The 18,615-nt window shown below is 31.5% G+C and overlaps 1 protein-coding gene across 1 annotated transcript in view; it reads right to left on the reverse strand.

Annotated features, from left to right (window-relative positions):
- Positions 1-898: 898 nt before the first annotated feature.
- Positions 899-18,615, reverse strand: part of LOC118196221 (uncharacterized) — a 50,519-nt gene continuing 32,802 nt past the window's right edge. The window contains exon 4 of the mRNA XM_035367645.2: positions 899-1,152. Within this exon, the coding sequence (XP_035223536.1) occupies positions 997-1,152 (156 nt within the window). The 3' untranslated portion in view covers positions 899-996. The remainder of the gene's footprint in view (positions 1,153-18,615) is intronic.

Consider the following 18,615-nt stretch of genomic DNA (forward strand, 5'->3'; position numbering starts at 1 on the left):
GATTTAATGTGTTTTTTGCCTAATTCTTTTATTTGATTTTGCCTTGAGTTTCTTCCAATATAATTGTAGATGTCTGTTATTCTAGTTCAGTTCTTGCTTGTAAAGCATTTTCATAAAGTAAAAGTATGTTAAAGAGGGCAATCAATGTGTAATTTTTTAACATATAAAACTTTTTATTAGTAATTTTTTGTAATCGGTTGACATCTTGCTTTTCCAAAATACCATGTACCATGGATTACCCAAAATACCATTCCAAATACAATGTACCATGGATTCAACATTTCAGAATTTGAAAAGATTTGTAATGGATAGTTTTTAAATATATATATGTTCTTGCAAATAATTACAAGCTCATGTGAATATATCTTTACATTCTCGATTACTGAAATTCAAGTGGAAATTTTTATTTAAGAAAATTATTCAGCTTTAATCACATAAGTTAGCTTCATAACATGTTAATATGATAATAGATATTTTGTTAATGTGTTCAGAGAGAGAGCGAATGTATTTAGAATTATTCATGAACTGTAAATTCAGACATAAATTATTCTATAAAGCTGTAGCTTTCATATTTTCAAAGCATTCCTACAAACAGAAAAATACTGGAATTGATAAAATAAATCAGCAGTTTTAGCTGTCATAGCTATTGAAAATAGAATAACTATAGGAGTTTAATTTATTTCTAGACATTAAATATATATGATTAAAATACTTCATTTTTAAATGTTAGTGTTGAACAGTTATGAAAGGTAAAAGCTAATAATACTTTTTCAATTTTCCCAAATTTGAAACCGGCATAGCAACATTTTTTAATGATTAAAAATATTCATATAGAAACAAGCTTGGCAGTTAGCATTAGAGGAGATTCTATAAATATCCATAACAAAGTAACTAGATATTATAATAGAATAATTTTCTTTTATTTGAATTGGCTATGAATTTTCTCATTATAAATATATAAGTAAATAATACAATAAATTGCTGAGGAAAAAGCTGCTAAATATGCCCATTTTGAGAGTCCATGCTCTGCATCTCGTAAGTATAATGTGTTGATGGATGGCCATCGGCTTGCCAATAATATTCACTTGTGTTGAGAATAGCTGGCTGCATGCTTCCTTGTTGAGCAATGCTGTTATGACAATGCTCTTTTTCCTAATGGAAAATAATTGCTTATAGAAAAAAAATGTAAAGAAGGCAGCATTTAGTTTATACTGAAAACAAATTTGCATTTTATATTTATTTTTTACATAGGATTTTCAGTAGTAGTGTTATGAATTTTATTCATGCTTTTGTTCATAATAAAAGCAGTAATTTTATTGCAACATGAATATATGCAGTTACTTTTGCAAATTTAGTAAGGTTTTTTTATTTATTTATTTCACAAATATCAGATTTTTGATAGTTGTTGAATCAATCTGCAAATCGTGAGTTTTTTGGCTATTTTTCTTAGTTTACATGCTTTATATTGACTGGTCAAATGCTTATTTACTGAAATATTTAGGAAATTTTGTTTTATTTATCATGCATTATTTCGACAGATATTGCACAATCAAAAAAATAAACCTTTTTTTTTTTTTTTTTTTTTTTTTGTACCCATAAAATGAAACATTTTTCTTTATCAAAACTGAGCAATGAACCCACATTGAGAAGAGGAAAAACTTAAAGCTGCTTAATAGTGATAACATTTCATTTAGTAGAGCTGTGTGATAAAACAATGATTAGAATGTGGCGGAAGATAGCGAAAAAATATCGTCTATTCATTGATATCTTAACCATCATTTCTGTTTGTCAAGTTACCTCAAACTTGCTTGGCTTTATGTTGAAAATTGTGGTTAATAATGTACTGTGGACAACATTAAAGGCTTTGATGTTTTAAACTAAACATTTTTTTTTATTGTACAATTATGATCAAAAAATTCTCCAAAATTGCTATAAACATGTGTTGCACCTTTTTGCTGCAGCTGTTGCATTAAAATAAATGCTATATGGTATTTCAGTTGTTTCATCTTTTGAAAAAATATTCTTCGGATTCCTTTTAGCAATTGGAAAAGATATTAATTTAGTTGATTGAGATCTTGCAGTGATCAATGCTTATCTTTCATTGCTAAGTCTACTACACTGGCTCTGTATAAACCAAATTTTAGACTGGTTTTCTTTAACGAAAAGGTAATTTATTTGGCTTTGTCTCCTGGCCTTTTTTTTTTTTTTTTTTTTTTTTTTTTTTTTTTTTTTTTTTCCCTATTACATACTAAAATTATACTTGCATGAAAATCACATGCAGTTTTTTTCCTACTGGATCTTGATTTTTTTAATTATGAGAAAGCACACTAGGGTATCTGCTGAAGGGAAAGCATGCCTTTAAAGACTTTTTAATAATTAATAAATATGCAAATATATCTTTTGTTGTGTTTGCCTTAGTTTGTCTCATAACCTGAACTAATAATACTGTGGTCTAAAGGATATTCTCTTTCGAATCCTCACTTGAAACAAAATACAACTGAATCTTCTTTAGAATTCATGGGGTTAATGTATCTCTATATAATCCAGAAAGGAAAGCAAAACTTTTCATCTATCAGGATTTATTCTCAGATTCCACTTGTTTCAGTGGTTATGAGCCTTTATGGTCACCTTCCACCATCTACACTGGTGTGCAAAAATTAAGTCGAAAAATTAGCATATCAGCTGAACGAAGAGGCAGAGCGGACAGAAAGACCAATTAAGTATGGTGATGTACGGTAGCACATGCGCAGATATGCAGGTAGACGTAATGGGGGAGTGTCTGAGTTGTATAAAGCATGTTGTCGGTGTAAGATCAGTATTTCTGGCAAAGAGATTGCACACCGTATAGCATTTAAAATACCACCGAGTTGCTGCCTCAGCGAGAAATGGCGAATAATCAATCTGTTAGACGACATCTGAATGCTTTTACCCGAGGTCGAATCATTGGGAAGTTGGAGCAAGGCCGCAGTGTGACAAGTGTGGCTGCAGAGTTCGGAATTGCTCACAGCATCGTTTCACGACTTTGGAGACAATTTCAAACTACAGGAACAGCTATCAGGGGGTTTAGTAGTGGTCGTCTACGAGAAACCCCACCCGCAGATGACCGTTATATTGCCTTACAGGCCAGAAGAAACAGGCGGCAGACAGCGGGAGAAATCGCTAGACACACGACACAGGCGACTGGACGACCGATATCGCGTTTTACCGTGGCCAGAAGACTGCACGGTGGTGATCTGTTTGCACGACGCCCTGTACGGTGTGTACCTCTAACGCCTGCCCATCGGAGAAGACGTTCTCTGTGGTGCCGGGAAGACCGGAATTAGAGAGACAATGAATGGGGACGAGTACTCTTTACAGATGAGAGCAGATTCAGTCTGAGTAGCAATTCTCATCGCATACTCATCTGGAGAGAGCAGGGAAGCCGCAATCATCTCTCGAACATCATTGAAAGGGACAGGTATGGAGGTGGCGGTGTTCTTGTTTGGGGAGGCATCATGCTTGGTAGTCGTACAGACCTTCACATCTTCGATGCAGGTTCAGTCAACTGTACCCGTTATTGTAACGAGATTCTTCTTCCATATGTGCGTCTTTTTAGAGGTGCTATGAGTCCGCAGTTCCTTTTCATGGACGACAATGCACCATGTCATCGCACAGTAGCTGCCGAACAGCTCTTAGAGAGTGAGGATATTGAACGTATGGATTGGCCGGCATGATCACCGATCTCAATCCCATCGAGCATGTATGGGATTTTCTAGGCAGACACTTGGCAGCTCGTACCTTACCACCAGTAACGATTCCGGAGCTTCGATTGGCGCTGCAAGACGAATGGGCAGCAATGCCTCAACAAATCATTGACACCCTCATTCTCAGCATGGGCAGACGCTGTGAAACCTGCCTAGCAGTCAGGGGAAATCATATTCCCTATTAAAGACCGGATGTTTCTTGCTGGACACCCATCATGGATGTTTCGGCCTTCAGTCGCATTGCGCTCCATGCTACTTTTTCAATAAAGCTTCTTTTTAGCTCTCTGATTTCTCTTTTAGTAAGTGTTGCTTACATTACTCATGTCCTTACGTATTGGGGATCTTACGGTATTAAATGTGTTGATTTGGAAAGCTTTTGTACAAAGTTATATTGAAAAAACCGTCTTGTCCTTAATTTTTGCACACCAGTGTATGTGCATAAAACATTAGAATTCCAACTATGAAAATTTTGTTTTTTGTTTTTTTTAGTTAAAACATCAAATGGTAATATGATCGGTGTTTAATCTCTAGGAATATACAGTTAAAGTTACATATAAGGGCAATATACAGTTACACAAAGGGATCAGTTACCATTTCATAATTATGAAAGCATATTTAGAGGGAGATATGTATTTCAAAGGAAGTGTCTGAATTATGCCCATCATGCTAAGTGCTGATCATTTAAAAATTATTAATGTATGCTTAAACTGAATAAAAAAATAATATAACTGTAATTAAGATAATCTTTCTTCCCACCCCTCCCCCCATGCCACGGATCCATAGAGAGAACCAAGTTTTCGGTCTCTTAAAGTTTGTTGTAGCGGTATTTGGCTGTATTTAATGTTCGGTGATCTTATACACTTGTTGACATGAAAAGAGAACTGGTTTTCCATATTAGTGTTTCACCTTTTTTTAAATGGTGGTTTATTGTAGTTTGAAAAACATTAAAAAAAAAATTGGGGGTGAATTTTATTGCTAGTATTATTTAGTTTCAGATCTGACAGCTAACAATGCTTTTCAACGACAAGTGAGCATCAGTTATTAATGCACTGCTTTAGATTAACTTCTGTCATTGATATACTGATTAAAGCTTGCTCTTTTTATAAGTGCTACTTCGTTCAAGAATTATTCAACACCTGAAAAGAAGCCACTTGGTATTGTTTATTGTTTTCAGTTCATGGATTAGTATCCTAATAAAATAGTTAAGCATTTCCGCTTACTGAGGACAGTTCAGTGATCTTTTACGAATAATTAAATTGTGGAGACATTAGTTTTTTTTTTTTTTCCATGAAGGCAGGAGAAATACCTTATATATACCCTCCTTTTAAAGGGCGGCTGGAGATTAGGGAACCCATTAACCAAATCCTGGTAATGGACACTCATCCATCATCCACCACCTTTTTTCAGTTCGGGTTATTTTGAAGCAGGAGAGATGAAAAATGAGCAATCCCTCGCAGGGACTCGAACTACAGACCTCTTGAATGCGCGCCGAGCGTGCTGACCATTACACCACGAAGGCGGAAGAAATACCTTATAAAGTCTTTTCTTTTGTTCAGGTCTCCAGATCAGGGTCATTCCTAGCGGGGGTGCAGCGCGTAAAATGCGGGTGGTGAAAATCGGGAGCGGTCGGACTCTCGCGATACCATGACTAAATATTTTTAATTCATTGTAAGTACTTGTTAAATGTAAGGTTTTTACAGTCAAAAGTCGTTAATTCGGACACCCATAATCCGGACTTCAAAGCTACAAACTTTCTGCGCATGCGTCCCGTTGACGCATGCGCGTAAGACTTTTACGGCTATGAATATGCGTGTGCACATGTGCGTTATACGTAACGTATAACGTACGGTATAAGCTAAGCTAAAATTATCTAATTCAGTTAATATTGCAGATTGCGTTGTTCCTTAATCTTCGAATTGGATCCGGCTTATTATTTTTTGCAGACTGTTAGAGCAATTTTATAAAAGTAAGCTTGAACTTTCGATTATGTCAAATAGAATTTCCGATATACATTTACTAATATGTAAAGGATCTACAAAGCGAAAGTGTTGGAGACGGCTGCTGCAGACAGACGATTACGTAACGGCTCCGCGAAGGTCGATAGACGGAGCTAAGCATCTGATTGAACTATTTATTATTATTATTATTTTTTTTCTTTAACTGCGAACTAAGCGGGCAAATTCCCTTTTCACTCAGTTATATGTATGCACTTGATAGAGTAATGTAACGTTTTTCAGCTTTGTGAGATATCCATATTAAATCTTTATATTAATAATCCCTGCTGTGATTATTTAATTTGTAACCTGCACGTTGTATCTCTGAGAGTTGCAACATAATAAATTTGGCGTCCGCGACTTTATATTTTTGGATGAAATATGGATGTAAAAGTTTTGAAAGCAAAACCAAAGTTGCTGAGAACAGCGTTTACGGTTTGCTGCAACGATATAGCTCAGAAGATCGAGAACAAAAGTTTAATAAGTGACGTTTTTAAGTTTATAAGTTAAATAAGATTTTGTAAATTTTGATACCCTATAGATCATAATTGCTCTTTATTTCATAAATTACGGTTTCATATTCTTAATTTTATAATTTCTGCATGGCATCTTACTAGATTTTAACTGATGATCTATAATTCGGAAAAATCGATAATCCGGAATCGTCGAAGTCCCGACGAGTCCGGATTAACGACTTTTGATTGTATATACAATTTTTTATATGTGAGTACTTAGTGAGTATAAAACAAAAATTTATTAATATCTGAGCTGTTTTTTTTTTTTTTTAATTTGGGGACGGCAATCCTAGGAAAGTACGGGGGCAACCAATGGCCTAGGAACTGCCCTGCTCCAGATGGGGTTAATTTACACTGACATAGCAATTTTTTCCCTTAACATTTTGGCTTTGTCATTTTTTAATAGCTCTTAAGAATATGGCTGTTTTATGTTTTGTATTAAAATTGCAGTTTGGAGTTTTCAGACTGTAATCCCGCCCCTGTTAATAATTGGCATCGCTTTAACACTGCATAAATAAAAACAGTTGCCTAAAATCATTAATTAAGTCTTCTTAGTAGGAATAAACGATTTATGTATTAACACACTTTTATTGTTAAGAGAATATTTAAACTTTTATTTAAAAGTACTTTTGAGTATTTCGTTGTCAGAAGAATGGCATTACAAATGGAGGAAAATGCAATACTGTGCAAATACTATTTTGTATTAATAGACTGTTTTCTAGTATTAAAGAGTGCCCTCATATATAACAAACCCACCTTCCTATAGTAGCTCTTGGTAAAATTCTTAAGCCCTTTTTTAAAAAAAGATGTCTGAAATAATTTTTCCCCCTTTGTCTCCCTCCCTCCCTCTCTCTCTCTCTCTTTTTTGTAAATAATAAGGCAGGAAAGTGCAAAAGTTAATCCTTAGCCCCCAAAAAATTATAGAGCTCTGTAGAAATTGCTATAAAACTTTATATGAAATACTTTAGAAATGTTTACGTATAAAATTCTGTAGCAATTTTATAAAGCCTTCATACAACAGAATTCCATAAAATTTTATAAAGCCTTTATAGAAATCTTCAAAGTGTAATCAAAGCAAATGTTTAGTTTCTGGTACACTATGTAGAAAATAGAACAGCAGAAAATAAATACTTTTAAATTATAAGTGTTGAATAATTTTTTAATGGAAAATTTGCCTTTTTCATCCAGCTCAACTTTTTTTTAGTTTTTAATTTTTTGTGCGGTGTTACTTATGTAATAAAAAATAAAATCTTGTAAAATGGATTACAAATTTCATTAAGTTCTGTTAATTAAGAGAAATGATTCTTGATTTTAATTAAACTTTACTATTATTTAAATATTTTTACTATCAAAATGCTATTAAAATTTTTATTAGGAAAAAATCACATCTCTCCCGTATGTTTTCATCCTTTCCAACTATGTTATAGATGATTTGAAAATTTGAACAAAATTGAAAAGTTCTATTTTAAAACGAAAATTTAAATTATTGTTTTCTTCAATTGTTAAAAATTTCTAGGTATGTAAATAACTCTAAAGCAGAATAGTAACAGTTTTTAATGGGAAAAATGACATGTAATGCAAAAAAAATGAAAAATACAGAACTTTCTGATGGGTAGCTGGGTGTCTTTTTTTTAATAGCTAAGTTAATTGAGTATAGCAAAGCACATGAGGGCAGCCTATCTAAGGGAAGGGATGCTTGTGAATTCGCTCTTTTTCCTTCGATTGCACATGCAGCACGTTGACTTCGACAACAAGCTCAAAGGCCAAAAACCAATCTGAAAGCTTTCAGATTTTATATTTTGTCCATAGGTATGGTTTTTTTTTTTTTTTTTTTTTTTTCTTTTCTTTTTTTTTTTTTTTTTCATTTACACACACACACACAAGTTTCGAGAGCATTTGGGATAAAAATATTTTATTCCGTACAGTATTTTGCCACTGCTCGCTTTAAAATCGTTGACTTTCTTAATTGAAAATACTTTTAAAGTAAAAGTAAAGTTAAAAGGTATGGGATGGCTAATAAAACAAATTCAAAATTCAGATTCCAGGTGCCCATATTTGGGTGGAGGACTACATTATTCAAAATTTGATGTCTGTAAGTATCGTTATTTTTTCACAAATGCGAGAACATACTAACAGTCATGCAGATTCTTTATTATTTTATTTCTTTAAATGTAATACAGGTTGATATTATTTGATGGCAACAATTTGAAAAGTGATAGAGCCGTTTATAGTAATTCGACGCCAAATGCTGTTTCGAGACTAATGGCCCTTCTGGGCCCCAAGACATTATAAAAGTGGCAAATCCAGTTTTACTTTGCTGGATTGTGATACATGTACTGAACTTTTGTACTGATTATTATTCCATACTTGTATTACTTGATATGCTTTCTACTAAATTTTATAATGATTGATTTATAAATGGTTGATTGCTTTTAGTTGCATGCATTATTCCCTAACTGATCAAGAATTAAATATAGAACTATTGATTGCAAAATTTTGTTGATAAGTCATATGGATTTGAAAGTATAATTTATATGTTTGCATATAACTTTATCGTACATACTGTCTTAGTTAGAAATTATGGTATAGTGTGGAATTATTTTAATTTTATTTTTGAAAGTTTTAATGAAATATAAAAAGTTTGTTTCAGAAAGCAGCTCATCAATTCATTCTGCATTTTTTAATACTTCTCTTTGATAAAATTTCAATTCTGTCAGTAGTTTCCCAAATACTGTTTGAAAACTGAATTCATGGAAATACTTTAGTTAAATAATCTTCTGAGATTGCTTAACTATAAGGAACTTATAAAATTGGTAAACGTAAGGAAAACTCTTTGCTGGTTGAAGTAGTTCAATTTTTTGTTAAATTTAGGAAGGGATATAAGTAGTTATAGTTGTAAAAGTATTCCTTAAATGGTTGTGTGGTTTATCCCTAAGGGTAAGTAAGTCCCTAAAGTTAAAAAAAAAAAAAAAAATTAAGTACTATATTAAAAACTATCCAATAATTACACTGTTATCAATATAGAAGCGGTCTGTGGTGTATCGTGCTTTCTTTTCTTTTTCAAAAAATCTGATGTGTACACCACGACTTCCTTGTATTGGAATATTAAATTAGAATATTAAATTATACGCATTTTTTCTTGCATTTCATTTAAACTTATTAGATTGAATTAAATCTACTTCGCCGAAAGCGCATAAACCACAATAAAATAAATGCATTCTTTAAAATTCACTCTAGTATTTGTTTACCATAGCGACACTCTGGCGATAGATTCATTTAACAGTATTAATAATTATATAACAGTTAACTTATATAATAATTATATAACGGAAACTAAGTTAACTGTTATATAATCCAATAATTATATATTTCGTTCATATTATAACTCATAATGCACAAAATTTATATCATTTAAAGAATAGAATTATCTAATCGTTGCCACATGTTCTATTCAAATACTATAATAAAGCTAGAATGATGTATAAAAGAAATTAAGCAAACAAAACAAAAAAGAAACAGTTTTTCACACACGACTGAGTATTTCTCATTTAATTAATTCAGTTCTCACTTCGCGAGAAGGCAAAAATACATAAAGACTCAAAATATCTATATTAAAAATTACGAAGTAAATCTCAAACACTTATTTCCTCGAAAAAATTCCAGAAAGAATTAAGCATGATTTAATTGGCAATAATAAATGAATGCGTTATCTTTGTTGTTGCGAAGCTAAGTTTTTCTAGATTGGCAACAAATCCACTAGTCTCCTGTTTCAAATGTAAACATCAATGGCCGCCATTAAAAAAAGGCTTAGCGGCAATTAAACAACTTTAAAATTGCTGATAATTCTAAAAATATTGCACGCAGATTTGCTAAAGGCATAAAATCCTTAACTGGAAGATAAAAATAACACAATTCAATCATTTTTAAAGCAAAACATGTACAATTTACAAACATATAAGTGTAAAGAAACTGAGATCACTGAGCCGGGTAATAGAGTAGATATATATATAAATATATTTATATAAGTTTGGTACGGCCGATTGCAACCAAAATACGAGGTGCACATCTACATGTTATAGCAGTCCTATATACAAAATTTCAACGTTCTGAGGCTACTCGTTTTTGAGTTATGCAAGATACGTGCGTACGCACGTACGTACATACGTTCGTACAGACGCTACGAAAAATTCTCTTCAGAATTAATTTTAAAGCAGTTTTATAATTTTTTTGAAGGAAAAGAGTATTTTATTCTGTCCTTACTTACAGATATCACGCAAAAACATCGTTAAATTGCATTCGATAGCGGTCAAAATGGATATTTTCGTTGAAATATGCTGCCTGAAACTTTTCGCGATTACAATACTTCCTTTTTACTTCGTACAAGGAAGTAAAAAACATGTAAAAATTTTTTGTGGGTAGTTAAATTTAGTAACAATTATCACATTACATTTTCTCAAAATATTAAAATATTAATTTAATAAAAATGCAATTGTTTAGAACGGAGCAAAAAATGGCTCACATAAGTGATGGGGCACCATTAGATACTACTACGTACTATGCAACAAAAACCGTCTGAAGTAAGCAATAAAAATATTTTTGGGTTTTTTTATTTTTACTCAAAAGCAATTGGCAATAATTTATAAAATCGTCTGCAGTATTTCTCTCCAGTTAGCCAGACAGATTTTCCTTTACACTACCACCGAAGCCGATTATAAAGCTACAGTTGATAAATTCAAGAAAGCGCAGATTAGTTTTCATACGTACCAAATTTCCTCAGCCTCTTCAATTAAAGTTATACTTAAGAATATCCCAAGATCCTACACAGAGCAAGCAATTCACGCAGACTTAGAACGCAGAAAGTTCCCTATAATTAAAGTAAAGCAATTCACGAAGAAAGCAGAAGACCAAATTATCCATTTACCTATATTTTTCCTTGAACTAAAAAGAAATTCTGCAGGAGAGAAAATTCATCAATTAAACAATATGTTCGGATTCAATATCACAATAGAAAAATATCAGCTCAGAAAACGCCCAATTCAATGTTTCAATTGCCAGGAGTTCGGGCACTCCCAAAATAACTGCTTTAAAAAGGTCAGGTGCTGTAAGTGCGGACAAAATCACAGATACAATACCTGTAAATTAAAACCAGATGAAAAACCAACTTGCATTTACTGTCACGAAAATCACGTTTCTTCTTATCATGGTTGTAAGGTATACAGAAAAAGATTCAATCATTTAGAGAAGATAGAAAAACCACAAAAAATTCCCACTAAAGATGACTTCCCCGAATTTATTCAAACTTCAGGCCAAATTAATCAAGAAATGCCTAAAAATCTTTACAGTGACAAAGTTAAGCAGAAAGTTTAACAGAATTTTTAACAGAAATTTTAACAGAAGAAAATTTAACAGAAATCATTAACATTTTCAAAGATCAGAAAACCCTTTTTCTCATGAAATCAATAACCACAATAGTTCAGAGAATTAAATCAGCTAAATCAAATATGCAGAAACTTGGCCTAGCTTTTCAAGCCATTGAGATGATTCTGAACTTTGCAGATAAAGATTAATTCGCAGCTTCTCTCAATACAAGCATAACCGAGCGGCAGAAATTCTCAAGTTGCAGATCCTCACATCGTGGAGCCACGTTTACTTCTCTTCTAGAGACTCTGCACTAGGTGCAAAAAGTACGTTCCATCTTACTGGATTCAACTCATCATTAAAGACACCCTACTTATAATATATTGGTAAAGGCCGCACTAGGCCGATTGCCTCTTAATTGTGTTATGACATAGACATAGACATTTCTCTCCAGTTTGTTTTGGAATTTTTGTGTTTTTTAGCTCTGTGCAGCCATAAATGCTAAACGAAAAGAAACTTTGCCTGAAATTCGAAAATTTGTTATTAATTTGCATATTGAGCGTGGAAAATCTATTAGAGAAACTGCTGAAACAGTTAACTTGAGTCATTCAACAGTTTTGAATATCATTAAACGATATAAAAAAAATCATATTATTCAGGATAAAAGGAGACCTGGCCGATCATCAAAGCTATCCAATGGAATAAAGCGAATTATCGTTCGAAATATTAAAAAAAAAAATCCAAGAATGAGTGCTCCTAAAGTTGCTGCTTCTTTACAAGAATTATATGGAGTAATTGTTAATCCTGAGACTATTAGAAGAGTAATTCGATCTGCTGGATATCACGGTAGAGCAGCCAGGAAAAAATTCTTCGTAAGTGAAAAGAATAGAAAACTCAGACTGGCTTTCGCAAAATCCAACATAAATAAGAATTCTGATTACTGGAATGAAGTTATATTTGCTAATGAGAGTAAATTTAATATATTTGGTTCCGACGGTAGAATCTTGGTGTGGAGAAAATCCAGGGTTCGCAAACTGAACTTGGTGCCAACAGTAAAACATGGTGGAGGAGGAGTTATGGTATGGGGGTGTATGTCGTCCGCTGGAGTTGGTAATCTAGTTTTTATTGACAGTATAATGGATCAGTACAAGTATATTGACATTTTAAATCAAAATTTGAAATCTTCAGCACGAAAATTGAACCTTCATAACGATTTTAAATTCTACCAGGACAATGACCCCAAGCACATTGCTTTGAACGTTAGACTCTAGCTGCTGTATAACTGTCCTGAAATAATAAAAACGCCACCACAATCTCCAGACTTAAATCCCATAGAGAATATTTGGCAAGAATTGGAATCAAGAATTCACAAACACACCATTTCTTCAAAACAACAACTAAAATCGGTGCTTCAAGAAAAATGGGGTAAAATCACTCCAGAAATCACAAAAAAATGAATCGAATCCATCCCAAGTAGATTAAATCATGTTTTAAAAGTAAAAGGAAATCCAACAAAATATTAAAACCTTTTAAAAAGTAAAATTTTTAGATAAATATTTGATGGAAAAGTAAGTGTCCCATCACTTACGTGTGCCATTTTTTTCTCCGTTCTAAACAATTGTATTTTATTAAATAAATATTTTAATATTTTGAAAAATGTATGTTATGTAATAATTGTTACTAAATTTAAGTACGAAACACACCCACAAAAAATTTTTAAATGTTTTTTTAATTTATTTTACTACAGTTTCTTTTGTAAAGCACAAGTGTCCCATCACTTTTGTGAGACACTGTATGTAAGTTTATTCTATGCACACCATATATGTAGGACTTCTATAAACGTTGTATAATTTTTTACAGAATCTCTACACAAATCTCATTAACATATTTATACATATCTCTGGTACACAACTCTATGAAAGCTATATGTAAAATTTTATAGAATGGTACAGAAGACATTTGATCTTATTTCGAGAAAACTGAACCAAAATTCTGAAGGATTCTAAAGAAGTTAAACATTAAATTACATATAAACATATTTAACCGGCAAAGTTTGAAATTCGACATTCTATAGAATGCCTAGTCATTCTATATAATGCCTAAAACTAGCCGGCAATGTATGAAACAATTCATATTTCACACATTTCCTAGGCATTCTAAAGAATGCCAAATGGAAAACTGGTAAAATATGAAATACATTTCCAATTCATTTCGAAGAACCGAAACTACTTACCAGAAGTTAATAAATGACGTAAAAAGACCAAAATGACTACTAAGAAGGAACCACGAGACTACTGGCTATTAAATTGCTAGGATGTGATGTTTGTGGAAAACAAAAGTCGGTACTATACAGTATTACGTCACGGACGCTGAGTTATTTTCCGTATTTCATGAAAACTTATTTGAGTACTGGACACGGACGTGATAGAATGTTGGAAGAATGTTCAACAAATTACAAAAACGTTACACATGATGATATTGAGCTGTACAACCGCCTTTGTGAGGCCTTCCAAAAAAAAAAAAAGTATTAGAAAGGCCATTGATGTGAAACTTATGATTGTTTCTGAATATAATTTACGTTGTCAGGTAGATCTTAGCGATTCCCAGTCTCAGCCAGGTAACAAACTTATTATGTTGTATCAAGATCATCTCACTATTTTTTTTAACATATTTCGAATAACAGTTTTTTACTGGCACTCTTTCATTAATTTTTCAAAATAACATTTGTATTTCTGAGGAATGAACTCTTTTAAATAATAACCTTATCATAGTCTTTTTTCATGCTATGCCTAAAGAGCATTTATCATTCTATAGAATGCCTAGGTATTATATACAATGCCTAGGGAAAGTATGTAATAATTCTCATATTTTATGCCTTGCCTAAAATCGTTCCGCATTGTATACAATGCCTAGGCATTCTATAGAGTGCCGGCGTTTCATACTTTGCCGGTAATGCGGCTTAATAAGTGTTTGTCGCTGATAGTTTGTTGGTTGCTTGCGTAACTGTAAATTTTTTTATTCCCCGTGCAGTACAGCACGTGACGAATATTATGAGAAAGTTAAGCCGGAAAAATTAAAAATACAAGAGCACGTAAGTAGTAAGCGGAGGTACTCGTGCTACGGAAGTGACGTCACAGAAAAGGGGCGTGGCTTGGATTACGTGACCGGAAGTGCCGCCATGTTGACGAGTGGAGTTGAGTGGTTTCGAAGTGGAAGTGTTTGTTTGAAAGTGGAAGTAGGAGTGAATGGAAATTTCAGAATTTAAGTTTTTTGGAAGTTTCGTTTTTATGGTGTGGCAACGATTATTTTTTTAGGCTTTATGGCAACGAACTCTTGAACTACGTGTTTGGAATGACATCACTTTTAATTTATTATTTTTAATTATTTGACATATGATTAATATTATTTTGTTATTTGATTAATTTTTAATACGTCATTAATTTTAACTTTTTAGTACATCATTATTTTACTTATTACCTTTAATGAATTTTTGTGGAAATTAATATTATTTTCTCTGAATTTTAAAAGTAACTCCACCGCTGGGATTCGAACTCGCTATCTCTGGGGTGGGAGTCTAGAGCTTTACCACTCGGCTACCCTGTCCTCTTATCAGACTTGTTATTTGAAACTCTCTTTGTTCCTTTGAGTTTTTGCACCATTGATGACATAAGGCTGAAAGTCTGCGCATGCGCTTTGACATGAAAACCGCGTCACACATTTGTTTTTACACGACGGCTAGGATTTCTTTTGGCTTCTTAATCATTACTTTATTCATTGCTGTTTTAAATGTAAGATTTTCCCACGGTTTAATTTTTTTTATTATTAAGATATTTTTAATTGTTTTCAATTTTCATCTCATTCTTACTTTTTTAAGTTATTAGTTAATTTATTAATTTTTATTTTATTTTTTTCCCTTTCCCAAACATAAATTTTATTTTTAACTTCAACAAAAGTGAATTTAAATTTTCTTTTTACTTTTTATCTTGCAAAGTTTATTTTTTTTTTTATATTTAATTTTCTTTTTAGTTTTGCAAAAGTAATATTTATTTTTACGAATTGAATTTTTCCTTTTCACTTTTTTATTTTGCAAAAGTTTTTTTTTTTTTTTCCCCAAAATTTTTTCCTTTTTGTATTTTTACTTTATTTTAATTTTTTGTTTAACTTTCTTTTTGGTTTTACAAAAGTAATATTTTTATTTACGAATTGAATTTTTCTTTTTCACTTTTTTATTTTGCAAAAGTTTTTTTTTTTTCCCAAAATTTATTCCTTTTCGTATTTTTACTTTACTTTACTTTAATTTTTTGTTTAAACTTTTTTTTTTTTTGGTTTTACAAAAGAAATATTTATTTTTCCAAATTTAATTTTCTATTCCGCTTTTTATTTTAAAAAAAGTTGTTACTACATTTTTAACTTAATTTTTTTACAAAAGTAATATTTAGTTTCATAATTTTAATTTTTTTGAGTTTTTTTTGTTTACACAAATGTTTTTTTTTTTTGTTACATTTTTATTTTACCCTTAACTTTTTCCCCTTGTTTTAAATACAATACGATGTTACATTTCCATTTCTCCAAAAGTAAACTTACCTACATTTCTGTGTCTTTGAAATTTTAAGCTGGAATTTACATGCATATAACTTCACTAGATAATATTTTCTGTAACATTAAGCCAATATACACAATGCTCTTAATTCTATATAGTTTAACTGGAATACTACATTTCTTACTTTTTTACTACTAAGTTGGAGATACTCAGAACTTTTCCTTCTAATGCATTGTACTAACTATTAATGCCTGTATTAACTTTTTTGGCCAACTATACAAAACTTTGTTGATTCCCTTTTACACGTCTTACTTTTATTTAAAGGATTCACCAAACTATGTCTGACAAATGTAATTTTTACACTTTCCATTTACACATTTACCCTTATATTTAACTTATAAAACATATTTATGCTGTATTTCTGATTCCTTTTTCCCATAATAAATACAGACTTACACATGTTTCTTTATTGTAAGACTTACTAACTTTAAAACAAATCTTACAAGGAGCAATAAATTTTCATGGTATGAAGCCCACTCAAACCAATGCATGGAGCATTTCTACCCAGTTAAGTTTAGATACATACCAATAGTACTTCATTTCTTCTTATTTTACTCTACAGACATTTATACATATATATTCAGAACACTCCCTTTTATTCAGTAAGATTCATTTATACTACTAACACAAATTTTGCTAACTCTTTGAAATATTTTACGAAAAATATCTTGTATTTTCTTGCACACATCCTACTTAAATCACGAAACATACACTGAACCTTGATTTTTCCTTCATGTGAAAACGTCACTCGGATTCTTAATATGATTCCACCATTTACCGCAGAACTTTATAAACACTACTCTATTTGAACTTATCACAGCCTAACTCTCTTAACAAGGTACAGAAGATTGAATTATATTTTAACTACAGAGAAGAATATCCACATTGTAATGAATTATTTTAAATTTGAATTATAGTCACATTTTGTGAAGAACTTAAAGTCTATAATACACATGGCATTAATATTCAGCCATGGAAATGAAACTTTATCGCCTTTTTCCCAATTTGGAATATAAAAATTTTTTAACTTGGAATATTTTTAACGTATTCATTGTATTTTAACTGAAATATACCCATATTTCCCATTGTCAATAATTTATTTAGCACTGAACTCTTACAGCCTTTTGAGAACGAAATTTAATTTATCATGCCTGACAAATGACTCCTACATAGTTATGATACATTACACGAAATATTGAGTAGAGTTCCAAATTATGATCTAACATAGTAATTAACATAAAAGACCTAAAACAAATAATTTTAAGATAGAAATTTCAAACTGACATTGCTTACTAATGAACTTTTACAGCTTTTTTGACATTTAACTTTTCATAGATAATAAATAAAATTACACACAAATAATTATACAAAATAAGTAATAATGACACAAAGTCCATATAATGATCTACTATAGTCACCAACTTTAAAAATTTTAACGCATTTCTAATATGTCATAAGAAGGACCACACTTTTTTGAAAAGCATTATTTTAATTAAACATTGGAGCCACGCAGTCCTGCGCACATGCATAACATCTTTATTTATCATGAGCATGACACATAATAAGTAACTAAAATTTTCACAAAGTACGAAACACATTTCTCTTTTAACTGAGCTGCACTCTTAAGAAAAAATACAGTATGGAATGCTTAGAACACTCAGGGCCACAGTTCCTCATTTTTCCTCCGCGCATTGACCAAAATATACATGTACTTTAAAATCAGTTAAACAAATTCAAATGTTAGTATTCAAAGAGGAATACTTCACAAATTATATGAAAGAAAGGTACACAATGAACTTGAGTGATAAATACAGAAAAGCATGTAAGGACCGAGAAAAAGATGTATTCTCGTGGAGAACTTTTTTAAGATAAACTTGCTCTATTTTTGCACATGGGTTACATTTTGCATTTCAGATTAAGGAAACATTCAAGATAATTCCTGTATAACTAGGGATTTTATTCACACTTGTTAGTAATGTAATTTATTAGAACAGTCACAGACATATAGGACAAGTATGCAATTTCCAAGGAAAACAATTTTCCCAAGCCAGACTTTAACAGTGAAATATAAAATGGAATAAGAATATCCCATATTTCAAACAAAATTAGTATCTGAGTATGCAAAAACATGAACAAGAAACGAATATTTTTTCTGAAAATGTTCCGAATGGTTTAAGTCAGGACTAGTTTCATGAACAGAGCATGAAAAATAATGATGAATTTTTAATTTTATTTTGTCTGTAGTACATTTACTTATGCTAAAATCTTCCATTTTGGTTGACTGTACTTTACATTTAGACGCAAGTTGATAAATCAGAGTGATTTTGTGTTTTAAAGCTTCAGATTCAGAAATAATACAACTCAAAAGCAAAAAGATTAAAACGACAAGAGAATACACTGCAAGC

This window comes from Stegodyphus dumicola, chromosome 6, assembly GCF_044657685.1.
Source record: "Stegodyphus dumicola isolate Sdum_Otavi_A_Nest chromosome 6, ASM4465768v1".
Lineage (NCBI taxonomy): Eukaryota > Metazoa > Arthropoda > Arachnida > Araneae > Eresidae > Stegodyphus > Stegodyphus dumicola.